The 17654-nt window shown below is 42.7% G+C and overlaps 1 protein-coding gene across 5 annotated transcripts in view; it reads right to left on the bottom strand.

Moving 5' to 3' along the window:
• Window positions 1-5452: 5452 nt before the first annotated feature.
• cgnb (cingulin b) overlaps window positions 5453-17654 on the bottom strand; it is a 49865-nt gene continuing 37663 nt past the window's right edge. For all 5 annotated transcript variants that reach the window (XM_020050452.3, XM_020050451.3, XM_020050454.3 and 2 more), the window contains 6 exons: window positions 11846-11935; window positions 11612-11695; window positions 11190-11308; window positions 10685-10793; window positions 8974-9134; window positions 5453-7505 (listed from right to left, as the gene is read on the bottom strand). In XM_020050452.3, the coding sequence (XP_019906011.2) occupies window positions 7373-7505; window positions 8974-9134; window positions 10685-10793; window positions 11190-11308; window positions 11612-11695; window positions 11846-11935 (696 nt within the window). In that variant the 3' untranslated portion in view covers window positions 5453-7372. The remainder of the gene's footprint in view (window positions 7506-8973; window positions 9135-10684; window positions 10794-11189; window positions 11309-11611; window positions 11696-11845; window positions 11936-17654) is intronic.

The following is a 17654-nucleotide window of genomic DNA, read 5'->3' as shown; positions in this document are numbered from 1 at the left end:
TGGATCACAGCCTTCCTGTCCAACAGGGTCCAACAGGGGGCAACACGTGAGGCTGCCCCCTGTTGGACAGCCACCCTCATCAGACTTATGTAGATGAGTCCGCCTACAGGTGGCAGATTGCACCAGGACACCAGATGGCCAGTCAGAACAACTTGGAGCTCAACGCCCTAAAGGGAGTGGACTTCGGGACTAACCCATCTGCCCTCCCCATCGCCCTGGGTGGCTCCCCAGTCAACTTTGTGGAGTTCTTTCACTTTCTGGGCACCACCATCACCCAGGACCTCAAGTGGGAGTTGAACATCACCTCTCTTACAAACAAAAGCTCAGCAGAGGACGTACTTCCTGTGGCACCTGAAAAACATAGAGTCCATCCTGACCTCCTCAATCACAATCTGGTACACTGCAGCCACTGTCAAGGGCAAGGGCAGGCTGCAGCTCATCTTCCGCTCTGCAGTGAGGGTGATTGGTAGCAATCTGCCGTCTCAACAAGACCTACACACTTCCAGGACGCGGAGGCGAGCGGCAATGATTGGGGCAGATCCCTCTCCCTTCTGGCAGAAGGTTGAGGTCTATCAGGATCAAAATCTCTCACCGCAAGAACAGTATCTTTCCTACAGCAGACCTCATGAACATGCCCCCGGAGTCAAACTGACTATAGTCCCTTCACCACATATACACACAGCCCTAAACTGGACAATCCTTCAACCCCTCCCCACATACACAACGCTCAACTGGACAATTCTTGCACTTTATTTAAAAATATATAATTTTTAGTAATTAATGTCTACGGTTTTCATGCTCTGTGTCATGTCCTGGCTATGCCCCTAGCCATCTCTGCACTGGGCTGGGGTCATAGTCAGGACGGAAGGTGTTCCTCTAGCCACCTCTGTTCCTTTTGGTCTCCCCAATTGGAGGCAGGTGTAGATCGTTGCCTCCAATTGGGGACCCGATTTATGTTCTAAATGTGGCCACACCCGGTGTGGTTCATTTTGGTTTTGTGGTTTCCACTGGATACCCTATGTCACTGGTTGCTGCTTTTGTTTTGTCTTCCTTTTTTGATTAAATATGGATTACTTCCATCATTCTGTCTCTGTGCCTGTGTTCTACCACAACCGTGACACTCTGTCCACTTTTCTTACTAGTTTTTATTTTTGTACAAAATTGCTGCGGTAAAGGACCAGAACAAATTCCTAGTTTGTTGTGAAACTTACTTGGTAATAAAACTCTGATTGCCACTGTGTATGAAAAATGTGCTATAAATGAGGGAGAATAACACTGGCCACTAGTTGAAAGGCAACATGTTGAAAGGTATTATATTGGATGTGACTAAAATGGAATTTCTCTGTAAAGCATTGGATTTAATGTTTCTCATTTAGTGTTTAATGTAGAGTAGCTAAAACCTTTATGCTAATAATCATGTGCTTGTTAGCAAAGAAAACACAAGCTAGGCTAGCAGATAATATTGGTCTTAGAAAGTTTCTGATGGGAAAATATTTTTCTTCACTCTGTTTAACTTCATAGGAATGTATTCATAGGAATAGTGCACACATTTTACAAATGTCCATGTTTATTGACTGAAAGTTTGAGCATTTGGTAGAACATTAGCAGTAGGTACCAGGCCTGTTAGAAAGTAGGCCTATTAGACCTTCATAAATGTAAAATGTGATCATCAGGGCTGTCAACTCACATGCATTGACCACAAGACTCAGAGAATTGAAACTTCTCACAATCACACCACATGTCCATTTTCTCATGCAATAAGATGTTTAAGTATTTAATAGTTTAAATGTTCATCCAAAGTGTTGGATTAACACTACAGTGTAGTACGTACTTTGCCAAAAGACACCCTTAATGTGCATCGAGAGAATAAAGAACTTGCGGTTCCATATTGGTCTTACTCTTTCTGTATAATCAAAATTAGCATAATCCTTAATGTCAGAGCTGTGTGTGCATGCATGCACATAAAGCTCTGGAAAGAATTAAGAGACCACTGCAAAATTCAGTTTCTCTGGTTTTACGATTCATAGGTATGTGTTTGAGTAAAATCAACAGTTTTGTTTTGTTCTATAAACTACTGATAACATTACTCCCAAATTCCAAATAAATATATTGTCATTTACAGTATTCATTTGTAGAAAACAACAAAGGGTCAAAAAACTAAAAAGATGCATTGTTTTCAGACCTCAAATAATGCACAGAAATTCATATTAATTTTTCAACAACAAAACACTAATGTTTCAACTTAGGAAGAGGTCAGAAATCAATATTTGGTTAAATAACCCTGAGTTTTAATCACTGCACTCATGTGGATATAGACTTTATGCATTTTGGCATGCTCTCCACCAGTTTGTCACATTGCTGTTCAATCAATCTAATTTATTTATAAAGCCCTTTTTACAACAGCAGTTGTCACAAAGTGCTTTTACAGAGACACCTGGCCTTAAACTCCAAGGAGCAAACAACAGTAGTGTTGAAATTCAGTGGCTAGGAAAAACTCCCTAAGAAGGCTGAATTTTAGGAAGAAACCTAGAGAGGACCCAGGCTCAGAGGGGTGACCAGTCCTCTTCTGGCTGTGCCGGGTGAGATATTAAGAGTCCAATTGGAATAATTAATAAATGTATCTGGGCTAAATCCAGAGTCTATTTCAATTTAGACTAGGTCAAAAGTATGACCAGATGGACAAAGACAGGGACAGCAACGGGCCCCCCAAACCAGGTACTCCGCAGGTGTGGACCTCATGTCCTCCTTAAGTTTAAAACTGGAGGAGACTGGGAAAATTCAGAAAATGCATTCCTCATATCAACAACAATTTATAGTGGAGAAGGAGAACTGACCCAATCCCCCAGCACAATAGTATAGCAGCGTAAGACCTTGGAACTGAGACGTTGGGAGACTTTATGCCACTCCAGGCACAGAAATTCAAGTAGCTTGGCTTTGTTTGATGGCTTGTGACCATCCATCTTCCTCTTGATCAAATTCCAGAGGTTTTCAATGGGGTGCAGGTCTGGAGAAGGGGCTGGCCATGACAGGGTCTTGATCTGGTGGTCCTCCATCCACACCTTGATTGACCTGGCTGTGAGGCAATAAATAATTTGCTGTTCCATATTGGTCTTTTGTTTTTACACTTTCTGTACATACAAAATTTGCATAAAAAACTATTCTCAGAGTTGGGGAACATTGGCAGAGCAGAAGGAAGCAGGTGTTCTTCCAGGATAACCTTGTACTTGGCTTGATTCATGTGTCCTTCACAAAGACAAAATCTGCCCGATTCCAGCCCAGATAATCACCGATCCTCCACCAAATTTCACAATGGGTGCGAGACACTGTGGCTTCAGCCTGGCTCTTCTTTGCTTCTCATTGATGGACATTTTTCTAGCTGCCCCTAGGAGCCTGTTTCAAACCATCTTCACTGTGCACTTCCCCTCAGCTGCTGTTTGCCATTCTTTTAGTAGGTCACTTGTCCTCCTATGGTTGTTGAGTGACATTCGAATGAGTTGACGGTCATCTCGGTCAGTGGACAGTTTTTTTTGCCCTCTGCCAGTCTGTAGCTTTGTTGTCCCCAATGTCTGTTGCTTGACCTTGTTCTTATAAGCCGCCATCTTTGATATTTTCATGAAGGAAGCAACCTGATGCTCACTGCATCCAGTAAATGTAAAGTCAGAATTTAACCCCTCTTTTCCTAACTCAAAGCTTTTCTTTTCAGCTGTCCTGCTGAATAGTTATTTTTATTTGAGGTACTACTTGCACTGTTTTTGCCATCCAGCTGGTCCTATTGCAAGAGGATAGTGATGATCACAGCATTGGTTTTTATATAACTCATTAAATTAGATTTGGTTCAGGTAATCACCTAATCAGTAAGTAGAATCAGGGGTGCCTGTGTTGGAATTTAACAGACACTGAAAAAAAAGTAAAACTCCCACATTTTGTAATCACTGCATTATGTAATAGTTCAGTACAAAATGTGGGGAAATGTATAACATATTGCATTCAAGCTGTTCATTACAAAATGCTGCAGATTAATCGCAAAAGGCGGGTGTTATTACATAATTGAAAATACATTCCATTTTGTCAGGTTATTATATAACGCAGTGTTATTACATAATATGTATTAACAGTTTCCTAAAGCATAACGTTTTAAATCTATTAGTCATGTGGATTTCCTTGAAAACCTACTGGTCTAAGAAACATGAAATCAAACACCTTGTAAGATCTGTGTAAGATTGTGTGGGGTTTCCAGGTAAATCTCTTACCTGTAAACATTCTTTTGTAAACACTATGTCCTCACAAAGTCCCCTGGAATTAGTTAGTGATCAGATACCCACAGTCCGACACTCACACACTCGCTCTGTAAAACAATTATGCTGCCTATCAAACCTGTCGGATCATGATGTTGTCATCTATGGTGTAACATCACTGGCACATTACTACTAACCCATGTTTTCATACCAGAGATACTACTCACTATAATTAAGTAGTTGTGTACTACCATGTCATGCTACCATGCACACAGACATCTTTAACTAGCTTTTCTTGTTTGCCACTGCCTGCATGCTCTGTCTAGAGCAGTGTTTCTCAAATGTTTTATGGGAGATGGAATGTAAGGACTGCCGACAGAACTTCAGGGCTGACAGCCTTGAAGAGGGGAACTGAAGTTACACATGTGCTCCAGTCAATCTCATTAAAGGTATTAATGTACTGGCTTTTCAGTGTGACATGGATAGAAAAAGACAAAACTGCTTGTTATTACAATTCTAGTAAGTATTTATGATTTTTTCTGTTTATCCGTACACAGGAAGTCATGTTCATTTAAAGCGTGACAGTAAATAGCCAATGGGCTAATGTGTATTCAGTATGGGATGTCTATAAAGCTGAGGTACAACCGGAAGTTTCTTTGAGATGAGAATGAGTGAGCTTGAGTTTGTAAGAACAAGTATCGAGCCACAAACATTGAGCAATGAAATGCTGCAATAAATAACTGAATGACTCTCTCCCTTGACAACCGGGTACGGATAATTATTGCTACCACTATACGAAACGGACGATTTTAACAAGAGGAATCTCCTTGGGAGTTGTTGGATAGAAGCACGACCAGTCACTATGGTCTGGTAAAGTGTAAAACAAAAAAAAAGTATTGACAGATTTAGTTGACAGAGTATTCAAACAGATGTCTGACGGATTATTTAGTCTGATCAATACGAAATCCCAGGTCTGTCATAAAGCCTAATATTAGGCCTTAGGGAAGCAAAAATGGCACCCCTGTAGGGTGCAAAGGTAGAGTGGCAAATACTGAGACTGGCATCAAACCCAAGGGCATGCATGGAGAAACATTATTAAACTGGTTTGACAGTTTTTTCAAGGAAATAGCTTTCTGACTAGAATTTGCTGAATGAACACCAGAGATAATTACAGAATGAATTACCTAATTAAGGCCAATGTTGTAAAGATACTTGTACACAAGGCCAACAATTTTTATTTGATACAAAGATTCAAAAGGCTGGTAAAACATTCTGGGAAAAGTTGCCCCACAAAGACACCTGAAAAGTACCACATTACAATCAAAAGGTAAAATCTCAGCAAATGTACTCAAGAAACATTTTGATATAAGATTATGCATTCACTAAAAAGGCAAGCAGGCAGGCAGGAGTTGAAGAAACATACAACTGCTTACAGTCAAGCCTTAAGATTCCTCTGTCAGTATAACAGATTCATGCCCTGACAAGCTAATAAAACACAATATAAGTTGCAGCAGCATCCAGAGAAAATATTCTAATAATATAAAACAACAATAGTAGCATCTAGAAAAAGTACAGTTACAGTAACAAGTTTAAGGCATTTGAGTGAAAACATGCACAGACCAAGCAGGATAAATACTTATAAACAACTATAAAGAAACACTTGGAAGCAGAAAATGGGTGAAAGGTATATGAAGGAGAATAATGGACCAGGATTCAACCAGGATAAGCTACATACCAGTGAGTAGGTAGCTCAGGTGTCAAACTGAATTCCTGGAGGTCCGACTGCCAGCTGACTTTTGTCTTTTAATTTGTACCCAAGTAATACCTAAACAAGTATAAGGGCATACCACAGAGATTGATGTGTCAGACAACCTTACCACTTTAAATATTTGTAAATAACAAAAATATTTTCTTGTAGATCAGTCAAAATGACTCAACACCCAAACCAAATTTTTTTTTTTAATGAAATATTACATCTGTACATATTTTGAGTGGTTTAGCAAAGTCTGTTGGCCATCTCATTGAACCTGCTTTATAGTGTGCCTCAGAGATAAGGTGAGGTCCTAACCAATACCAAATTAACCAATCAAGTACAAAACTAACAAGATACAAGTCAATTGCGTGACACCTCTAATGTCGCTGATTGTCCCCAATACCTGGTATATAAAGCTTGAAGAGTGAAAAGGTGCAGGGCCAAAAGTAGACAGCCCTTTTTCACAGAACAGTCAAAGATTACAAACAAAAAACGTTAACGTCACTTCATTTAGACACCTAGGTTGCATTTAAATATGCCACCCAATACAGACCTTTTTCATTAACAGGTTCTCTGACTAACCAGATGAGATCTTTTTACATTAGTTCTTTGCACAGCTGTTCTGACAGGTTAAAAGACCAATTAGTGAATACAAGACCTCAACTGATACCTGTGTAAACTAGGCCAAAAAACCGAAAAGTAGTTTAAGTGAGCACCTGGCTCGCCCTAGAAGCCCCAGTAAAAATACAGTACGGCTTTACATGCCCAAGTAGATACAACAACAGTGTACAGAAAATAACACTACTTAGAAACAAGTGTCCGATACCTGCCACTTCACAATTCTAAAGGAGCATGTATCAGAATTAACAGTGCATTGTGTGCAAGCGCGTGTGAAATAGCTTACCAAGTATCCAAACTATGCACTACATTTAAACCCCAATGTACTACACTGCCACCCCATTTTGTTGAGTCCATTACACCACAGTAGATATCAGTGACATGTCAAGGTGCAATAACCCTTAGGCATGTGTTCTTATAAAATGTTAAAGTCAAGTTGAGTGATAGACAAAACCCTGGGATTCCAAGTGTACCTGTTCATCCCAAATGGCACCCTGTTCCCTAAGTAGTGCTATAGAAAGGCAATAGAGTGACATTTAAGACACTTTATGTTGCTATGAATCTAGAAAAAGTCATTTGTTTTTACCCAGGGGGAAATAAAAAGATTAATCCCCCCACCAAAAAAAAGAGGAAGTTTGGTAGTGCTTGGTGTGTTACGTCATTTCCTTCATGTCTGGAAGGCCTTTCTCATACCAGATAAAGAAAATTTTCCATTTTCTGTAATCTAGAAAAGCTTCTTATTCTCTCTTAGTATTCCCCTCCCACTTCAGCAGTTGCTTGTCTGTAGCTGTGCTTCAGTAAGGATGGAGGAAATGCTGTTGTCATAGAAACTGTCCTCATCCTCTGAGCTGAAGGTGGAAGAGCCAAGAACAGATCGTCGTGTCTGTTGCCCCTTCCGCCTAAGAGGAAGAAACAAAAACATTTCATCACCCTTGCTGTTTCTAAAAGGCTTACATCTGCACCCACACTATTTTTTTTTATATATTGAAATGTAACTGTTGTTACGGTCCTCTGATCCCAGAACGGTTTCAGTCTGCTAATGCATTTTGGCAGTCTAGACCCTAAACTGACCCTGATCAGTTTTGCCAGTTTAGGGTTACAACAAAATGGTAAAAAAAAATAAAATAAAATGTTTTGACCCCAATAAAATAATAATTAAAATTGCACATTTCTATGTTGGAGCAATGTGTGCAGGACTGATGTTGAAGCGCCACCTGCTGGTACTGATGTTGACAGCACATTTTCTTTACCCTTATTATACCAGGTAAACAGGATAACCCCAATTTTGACCAGATGAGAGGAAGTTAACTGCCGAAAATTGTAAATTTAATTTAGCTTGAGATTCAATGCAGCAACTTTTTGTTCAATGGTCAGATGCTCTAACCACTGAACAACTCTGTCTAATTTATATTTGGTACAAAAACATACAGTGCCTTGTAAAAGTATTCAATCCCCTGACTAATTCTCAAATTTTACCAAATTACAAATGGTACATTGCTCCGTACAAAGGAAATTGTCAGGCGACTTTAGTTATATTTAAGAAAAGTTTTACCAAAATATGTTGCTTGCATATATTCAACCCTATAGATATTTGGTAGAACCACCTTTTGCTGCAACAACAGCTTTATGTCCTTTGTAGTTATGTACAGACAGATTTATGGCCCATTGTTCTTGGCATATTTGCACCCAGTTGTTCAGGTTGGTTGGATGATGCTTGTGGACCACAATTTATAAATGGTGCCACAGATTCTCACACTGTGTTTGAGATCAGGATGTTGACTGGGCTATTGTAGGACAAATCACCTTTTGGTTTTTGAGCCACTCCAATGTGCCTTTGGCCTTCAAATTATTGACCTACTGAAAGTTTAATTTCCTCCCAAGTTTAATCTGCCTTGGCAGATGAGAAGCATCCCCACAGCAAGAGGCGGCCACCATCATACTTCACAGCAGGCATGGTGATCACTGAGGCATTGGCAGTGTTAGTATGACACCACAAAGCCTTTTCCCAAACTGCAGTTAGGTCACTTACTTCCTGATTTATATTTTTCCTCATAAATATTTCCAATCATAAAAACAATGTACATTTACATAAATAGATTGAGTTTCAAATAGATCAAATGTACTATTTGCAACTGAGTAAAATATGAATTGATCTAGTGTCTCAATACTTCTGCAAGTATATGGCATTTAATATTTAGTATATAGTGCTAGTGTTTAGATGAGGTACGGGTAACTTTAAGGGGAGCGGTGTATTCTACTAATTTTGCCATGGGATAAAGAGGAAAACATTTGTTTTACTAGAAGTTTCAATAGCAGGTTGCTAAAGTGACATATTTTGTCCCGCTCACTGCGTGTCAGGAAACTCACTTCTCAGACTCCAGCACCGCTACTTTGGCCTGCAACGCCTCCTGCAACTCCTGCTGTTCCTCAAGGTCCCTGAAAGCCTTCCGGCGGACCGCCTCCAGCCGCTCCACCTCCCCCTCGCTCTCATCCAGCTGACGCTTCAGAGCCTTCACACGCAGGGATAGCTGAGGACAGAGGGGATGGACAGGATGACCTCGAGATTGGGGACGTATACTATATGGTATGCCAAATTAGTAGGCTACACAAGATTATGTCTCAATCCGTAGTACGCTGAAAATAGTTGCCCGGATGGTCTACTATTTCTGGTGGATTTTCAAAGTATGCATCCTTGCATGCTTTTTGGGCTAATATAGACCAGAGCCCCTTGTGCAGTAAAAGAGTAGGGGTTTCCACGATTCTCTTGTCTTTTCACTTATCTAAAAAAGTCAGTTGTTATAATCACCTATATTGATCATCATCATCATCATCATCATCATCATCATCATCATCATCATCAATGTCATTCAAGTATGAAAGAAAACAGATTGTTCTTGTGAGATATGAAATTGAATAGCTTTGGTAGTGTAAAGTGAATCGTTAACCTCGCTAGCAAGTAGTCCAAGTAGTGGAATAGACATGAGCTTTTAAAACGGCTAGTGGCAAATGCCATAAGGGTCTTATATGCTATTTGTGGTGGAGGTGAGCTTAATAAGAAACGTTATAGTCAGTTTAACAGAATGCTTAATGGTGTCTAGCTAAATATTCAAACTTGGCATGATGTGCGACAAAGTTGCGTGTTGAGATGTAATTTCATGACAAGGTAGTCTGTCCCAATCGTTCTCAAAACTGGCATACTAGCTTACTGTACTATTAAACAGTATGTTCTTTACCATCATCTGCGAAGTACGTACTTGTAGTACGTAGCATGCAATTTGAGATTCACCCAGGAGTAGCGGAGCAGATACAGGCAAGGAGATGTCCATGGAAAATTTGGAAGGACGGAGCATATCGTGATGAAGGCGGCGTCAGATGACAGTTGCAAAATAATTTATTTGGGCATTTAGCAGAACATACATTCTGTTGGTCATATCTATGTTATTAGTCTTTATAGGTGGACAATACTGTTTAATTTGATGGACCTGGCCAATACCTTGTATCTCCTATACCTGAACGAAATCTGTGCTTCTCTTAAAAATTAAAAACACTTAAACCAACCGTGAGCATAGGCCTATTTGATAATATAACAATGCCACTTCACTTGCTGCCTGTTATTTTCAGCCAGGCTTCCAATCTGGGTTTTGCAGCAGTAGTGGCATAACTTTTTTGTGTGCATTCCTTAAATTTTTACTTCACAATAAATAAAGTGCAAAGCAATAACGAGTTTGTATAGTCAAAGCAAAACTGTGTTGGGTTGAATTGGACATGCACAGATTGAGTATGTTGGCCAGATAAATGATTCAGTGTGTTTGAAGAAAAAAAAAAAAGTTAATAAATTCTGCTCAATGATCTAAATATTTATGCATGGACCAATAAGGGACAAGCAATAGTGACAGAATAGAAACTGTCTGGTGGATAAGCCCTGCGTTTTATACATTAGGACAGGATAAGATCAACATAACCTAGTAGGTAACAGGTTTGGTTCAGTCAGTTCAAGTTCTGATTTGACATAGCTTGCAAAATTACTAATCCACCTTTATGGAATACCTTTGGTCAATACCTCATATGTCTCATTTACCTGGTCTCGTTGCTCAGCGTGCTGGTTCCTCTCCTGGTCCAGGGTGACAATAATGTCTTTCAGCTTCCTCTCTACCCTCCTCTGAGAGGACTGGATACTCAGCTTTTCCCTGAACACAAACATTCAATGTCACACATGATATCATCACTGTTAGAGAAAAATCTCCATAAAACTGTCAGAAAATATTCACAATTAACGTACAGGTTTTTTTTTTTTTACTTTTGACTTTTTAACTTTAATATTCTGTACACAAATCCCAGGAGCTAGATTGATAACATTGTTCAGAGTACAGAACATCCATCAATAAATAATCTCAATTGGAAAATATCATTGCAAGGTTTTCATACGATAACAATGATATTTAAACTATTTAGATACCTATACTTATATAAACAAAATCAGGACAACTGCTAATCAATACTATTGTTCTCTGTATGTTTGTATACTTCGTGTATTGTCCAAAACACTAATGTGTGTGCACGCATGTGTGTGTGTCTGCATGTACCGCTCTTCACTGTGTAGCCTATCTTCCAGCTCCTGGACTTTGCTTTCCAACATGGTGATTCCAGCTGAGGGACGGGTCGGTGTCTCCAGGTCTGCCACACGGGACCTTAATTCTTTTACCTGAGGAGACATCAAGATGGGTAGGAACCAAACAATACAGTTCTGAAACTGTTTGATGAAATACACTTAAGAGGCCTTTTGGTAAAGAATGGAAAAGTGAAAGGGATTCACCTTATTTATATTTTCATTACTGACAAGAAGCTCTTACCCAGATCAACTTACAGCAGCAATTAAGTGCTTTGTTCAAGGGCACATCAACAGATCTTTTACTGCAGGCTCTTGGTTTTGAACCAGTAACCATTCACTTACTGGGCCCAACACTTCAAACTTTAATCAACTTGACACTTTACAGTTGATCTGCACCTGTCTCTCTAGAGCACATTTGTCCATCTCAAGGTCATGTATGGTTGAGCGCTCCTTCATCAGGTCGGTACGCAGCTGGTCAGTCTGATGTAGGAGGGATGATGGGAAAGGAGGAAAAGGACAAAGGAGGAGAAAATGAGCTAACTTGCTATACATACAGAAAAGCCATAAAGTATCTTCTGAGATAACAAGTCTGTATGAAATTGTGAATAACTGTATGCTAAAGAATAATACCTGTTCTCGACTGCGGGCAACACGATCATTCAGAAGTTCTACGCTGCCCTTTTCCTCTTCCAGTTCGATCTCCAACGTCTTCACTTTGTCCTAACACACAGATTTAAGATTGATTTGGTATATTGTTTCCTGCTAAATTAATCCAATTTAAGTATTTGCCGTTGATTTTCAACTATAAGACACACTGTCAGGACAAGTTATGCTGAAATGCTATAAACCTACTCTCCATGACACAGGAAGAGAGCTTCATAGATTGATCTGTAAGCCACCCTGCAGAATAGGGGCTTCCTAAATATAAATGATGAATAGACTGACATTACCATAAGCTAAACAACACTTCACCACCAAGCATTTTGATCCCCACTCCCTTTCACTGCTTTTTCAGAGTGAGCATAGAGGGTTTTTACAACAAACTGTATTGTTAAAAAAAGAATTTATTTCCCCATAGTTAATTTTAGATATAAAAACAACAACAACATTGAGAATTGTCTGAGTGAACATCAAATGCTGTGCACCAAAAAAATATTTGTACAGTACAGTAGCCCATGATTGGATTTCTACAAAATTTCAAGATTTCTAAGAAAACAAGTTCAGCACAAGTGTTTTTTTATTTCATTGTTCAACACACAATAACAACTCTATATGCTCACACTATTCAACATATGGCACAACAGATTATTCTGTTCTGAAATACATTTTTTTAAATATATATTTCTGCTTGAGGTCTGGAGATGCTAAACTAGTTTGTTAATTAAAGAAGTATTCAGCAAATTCCCTCTTTATTTGGCCCCTAGTTGTGAAAGTGGCGCTGTCAAACTGAAACATACCCCAAAGTTGTGTAATCTGTTATATACATTATAACACTGTTTCCCAATCCTGGCCAGGAGGACCTCAAAGCCAGCACATTTTTGTTTTTGCCCTAGCACTCACACCCACACACACGATTCAAATGAAAAACTTAACTATAGGTTGATTACGTCAATCTAGAGTGTAAGTGATAGGGCAACATTTGAATCAGTACCTCAAGTCTTCCTAACATCATCCAATAATTACAACAAAATGAGATGCATACTTCCCAAAAATTGCAAACACTGTAGGTCACTAAGATTGGGGTGGAATTTTATGGCTCTTTTCTGGGTTTGGATTATTAGTGAATAAAGTCACAATCCCACTGTGCAGGCATTGTTTGGGGTTTTGTGTTGGCCTCAAAGTATGTATGCATGTTTGCATATTCAACTTATAATATTTAATACTTCTACCCATTTTCTTCATATTCCCCATTCCACACTAGAATTGCTGCTATTTTACATTGTTATTGCTATATCTATATCTATCTATCTATCTAGCTATATCTATATCTATGTATCTATATCTATATATCTATATATATCTTAATTCTCACTGCCTAGTTGTTTGCAATGACAAGAATTTCATTGTTCAGAATGATACTGTAGTTCAGTGCATTTGATAAATAAAATGACTGACTGAGGGTTTTAATAGGGTGTTGCAATTCTGCTTTCAGGGTTTCAATTGGGTGTTTCTCCCCTTTGGTGAACTCTTGGTTTGTTAATGGAACCAAGATCTCAGATCCATAGAGCACAATCAAGAGTCTTTCCAATTAATTTATACACACACACACACACACACACACAATACTGTTTGGGGACACTTCGAAATGTCCTTGTTTTTGAAAGAAAAGTCCATTAAAATCGATCAGAAATACAGTGTAGACATTGCTTATTCTTGTCAATGATAACTAACTGGAAACGGCTGATTTTTAATTGAATATCTACAACTCTGTTTCTAAAAAGGTTGTGACACTGCATGAAATGCAAATAAAAACAGAATGCAATGATTTTCCCCTATTTTTTACGTAAAATAGTACAAAGACAACATACAAAATGTAGAAACTGAGAAGTTGTATTGTTTTAAGAAAAAAACAAGCCCATCGTGAATTTGATGCCAGCCAAAGTTGGGACAGGGGCATGTTTAACACTGTGTTGCATCAAAAGCGTTTGAGGAGACCAATCGCTGTAGTTTTGAAGGTGAAATGTTTTCCCATTCTTGCTTGATATAGGATTGCAGCTGCCAGACAGGTTGGGATCGCCTTTGTCCTATTATTTTTATTTCACAATGCACCAAATGTTTACAATGGGTGAGAGGACTGGACTGCAGGTAGGGCTGTTTAGTCCCCTTTTACTACGGAGCCATGCTATTGTAATATGTGCAGAATGTGGTTCGGCATTGTCTTGCTGAAAAAAGCAAAGCCTTCCCTGAAAAAGTGTCTGGTTGTCAGCATATGTTGCTCCAAAACCTGTATATATATTGTTAAATATTAATGGTGCCTTGACAGATGTGCAAGTCACACATGCCATGTGCACTAACACACCCCCATACAATCACAGATGCTGGCTTTTGAACAGTGTGTTGATAAGCCAGATGGTCCCTCTCCTCATTAAGCCAGAGGATGCGGTGCCCCCCCTCCATGAACTGCCACCTTAACGTGGTGGAGGGGTTTGAGTACCCGAGTGACCCTAGGAGCTATGTTGTCTGGGGCTACATGCCCCTGGTAGGGTCTCCCAAGGCAAACAGGTCTTAGGCGACGGGTCAGACTAAGAGCGGTTCAAAACCCCCTTAATGATGTGTACAATTTTGAGTTCCGTGACGTCGCCCGGTATGGCGCAGCTGGGGCCCCACCCTGGAGCCAGGCCCGGGGTTGGGGCTCGTATGCGAGTGCCTGGTGGCCGGGCCTTTCCCCATGGGGCCCGGCCGGGCTCAGCCCGAACGGGTGACGTGGGGCCGCCTTCCCGTGGGCTCACCACCCACGGGAGGGACCATAAGGGGCCGGTGCGAAGAGGATCGGGCAGCAGTCGAAGGCAGGGGCCTAGACAACCCAATCTCTGGACACGCAAACTAGCTCGAGGGACCTGGAACGTCACCTCGCTGGCGGGGAAGGAGCCTGAGATCGTGCGTGAGGTTGAGAGGTTCCGATTAGAGGTAGTCGGGATCATCTCTACGCACGGCTTGGGCTCTGGAACCACACTCCTTGAGAGAGGATGGACTCTTCACCACTCTGGAGTTGCCCATGGTGTGGGTTTGCTTATAGCTCCCCAGCTCTGTCGCCATGTGATGGAGTTTACCCCGGTGATCGAGAGGGTCGTTTCCCTGCACCTACGGGTCGAGGATAGGTCTCTCACTGTTGTTTGTGCCTACGGGCCGAACGGCAGTGCAGAGTACCCGACCTTCTTGGAGTCTCTGGGAGGGGTGCTGGAAAGTGCTCTGACTGGGGACTCAATCGTTCTACTGGGGGACTTCAACGCCCACGTGGGCAACGAGTGACAGCTGGAGGGGCGTGATTGGGAGGAACGGCCCCCCTGATCTGAACCCGAGTGGTGTTCAGTTATTGGACTTCTGTGCTAGTCACAGTTTGTCCATAACGAACACCATGTTCAAGCATAAGGGTGTCCATCAGTGCACGTGGCACCAGGACACCCTAGGCCGCAGGTTGATGATCGACTTTGTTGTCGTCTCATCTGACCTGCGGCCGTATGTCTTGGACACTCGGGTGAAGAGAGGGGCGGAGATGTCAACTGATCACCACCTGGTGGTGAGTTGGATCCGATGGCGGGGGAGGATGCTGGACAGACTCAGCAGGCTCAAGCGTACTGTAAGGGTCTGCTGGGAACGTCTGGCCGAGTCTCCTGTCAGAGAGATCTTTAACTCCCACCTCCGGCAGAGCTTCGACTGGATCCCGAGGGAGGCTGGAGATATTGAGTCCGAGTGGACCATGTTCTCCACCGCCATCGTCGAAGCGGCCGATCGGAGCTATGGCCGTAAGGTCTCCGGTGCCTGTCGAGGCGGCAATCCCCGAACCCGGTGGTGGAAACCGGAAGTAAGGGATGCGGTCAAGCTGAAGGAGGAGTCCTATCAGGCCTGGTTGGCTTATGGGACTCCTGAGGCAGCTGACGGGTACCGACAGGCCAAGTGGGCTGCAGCCCGGGTAGTTGTGGAGGCAAAAACTCGGGCCTGGGAGGAGTTCGGTGAGTCCATAGAGAAGGACTATCGGCTGGCCTCGAAGAGATTCTGGCAAACCATCCGGTGCCTCAGGAGAGGGAAACAGTGCCCTACCAACGCTGTTTACAGTAGAGGTGGGCAGCTGTTGACCTCAACTGGGGATGTCATCGGGCAGTGGAAGGAGTACTTTGAGGATCTCCTCAATCCCGCTGTCACGTCTTCCATTGAGGAAGCAGAGGATGAGGGCTCAGAGGTGGACTCGTCCATCACCCGGGGCTGAAGTCACAGTGGTGGTCAAGAAACTCCTTGGTGGCAAGGCACCGGGGGTGGATGAGATCCGCCCTGAGTACCTCAAGTCTCTGGATGTTGTGGGGCTGTCTTGGTTGACACGCCTGTGCAACATCGTGTGGCGGTCGGGGACAGTGCCTCTGGGATGGCAGACGGGTGGTGGTCCCTCTTTTTAAGGAGGACCGGAGGGTGTGTTCCAACTATAGGGGGATCACACTTCTCAGCCTCCCCGGGAAAGTCTATGCCAGGGTTCTGGAGAGGAGAATACAGCCGATAGTAGAACCTCGGATTCAGGAGGAACAGTGTGGTTTTCGTCCGGGCCGTGGAACACTGGACCTGCTCTATACCCTCTACGGGGTGTTGGAGGGTTCATGGGAGTTTGCCCAACAAATCCACATGTGTTTTGTGGATTTGGAGAAGGCATTCAACTGTGTCCCTCGCGGCATCCTGTGGAGAGTGCTTCGGCAATATGGGGTCCTGGGTCCTTTGCTAAGGGCTGTCAGGTCCCTGTACGACCGAAGCAGGAGCTTGGTCCGCATTGCCGGCAGTAAGTCAGACTTGTTCCCAGTGCATGTTGGACTCCGGCAGGGCTGCCCTTTGTCGCCGGTTCTGTTCGTAATTTTTATGGACAGAATTTCTAGGCGCAGCCAGGGGCCGGAGGGTGTCAGGTTTGGGGACCACACAATTTCGTCTCTGCTCTTTGAGGATGATGTTGTCGTGTTGGCCCCTTCTAACCAGGACCTTCAGCATGCACTGGGACGGTTTGCAGCAGAGTGTGAAGCGGTGGGGATGAAAATCAGTACCTCCAAATCCAAGGCCATGGTCCTCAGTCGGGAAAAAGGGTGGCTTGCCCACTTCAGGTTGGTGGAGAGTGCCCGCCTCAAGTGGAGGAGTTTAAATATCTAGGGGTCTTGTTCACGAGTGAGGGAAGGATGGAACGGGAGATTGACAGACGGATCGGTGCAGCTTCTGCATTAATGCAGTCAATGTATCGGTCTGTCGTGGTGAAGAATTTACCGGTCAATCTACGTTCCTACTCTCACCTATGGTCATGAGCTTTGGGTCATGACCGAAAGGACAAGATCCCGGAGACAGGCGGCCGAAATGAGCTTTCTCCGCAGGGTGGCTGGGCGATCCCTTAGAGATAGGGTGAGAAGCTCGGTCACCCGGGAGGAGCTCAGAGTAGAGCCGCTGCTCCTCCACATCGAGAGGAGTCAGCTGAGGTGGCTTGGGCACCTGTTTCGGATGCCTCCGGAACGCCTTCCCGTCCCACCGGGAGGAGACCCCAGGGAAGACCTAGGACTATGTCTCCCGGCTGGCCTGGGAACGCCTCTGTGTCCCCCCGGAAGAGCTAGAGGAAGTGTCTGGGGAGAGGGAAGTCTGGGCATCCCTGCTTAGACTGCTGCCCCTGCGACCCGGCTCCGGATAAGCGGAAGATGATGGATGGATGGATGCGGTGCCCATGACTTCCAAAAATAACCTCAAATTTTGATTTGTCAAACCACAG

The sequence above is a fragment of the Esox lucius genome, chromosome 10, assembly GCF_011004845.1.
Source record: "Esox lucius isolate fEsoLuc1 chromosome 10, fEsoLuc1.pri, whole genome shotgun sequence".
Taxonomy (NCBI): domain Eukaryota; kingdom Metazoa; phylum Chordata; class Actinopteri; order Esociformes; family Esocidae; genus Esox; species Esox lucius.
Note: the sequence above shows the minus strand (reverse complement) of the source record. Positions and strands in the feature narration are given on the sequence as shown.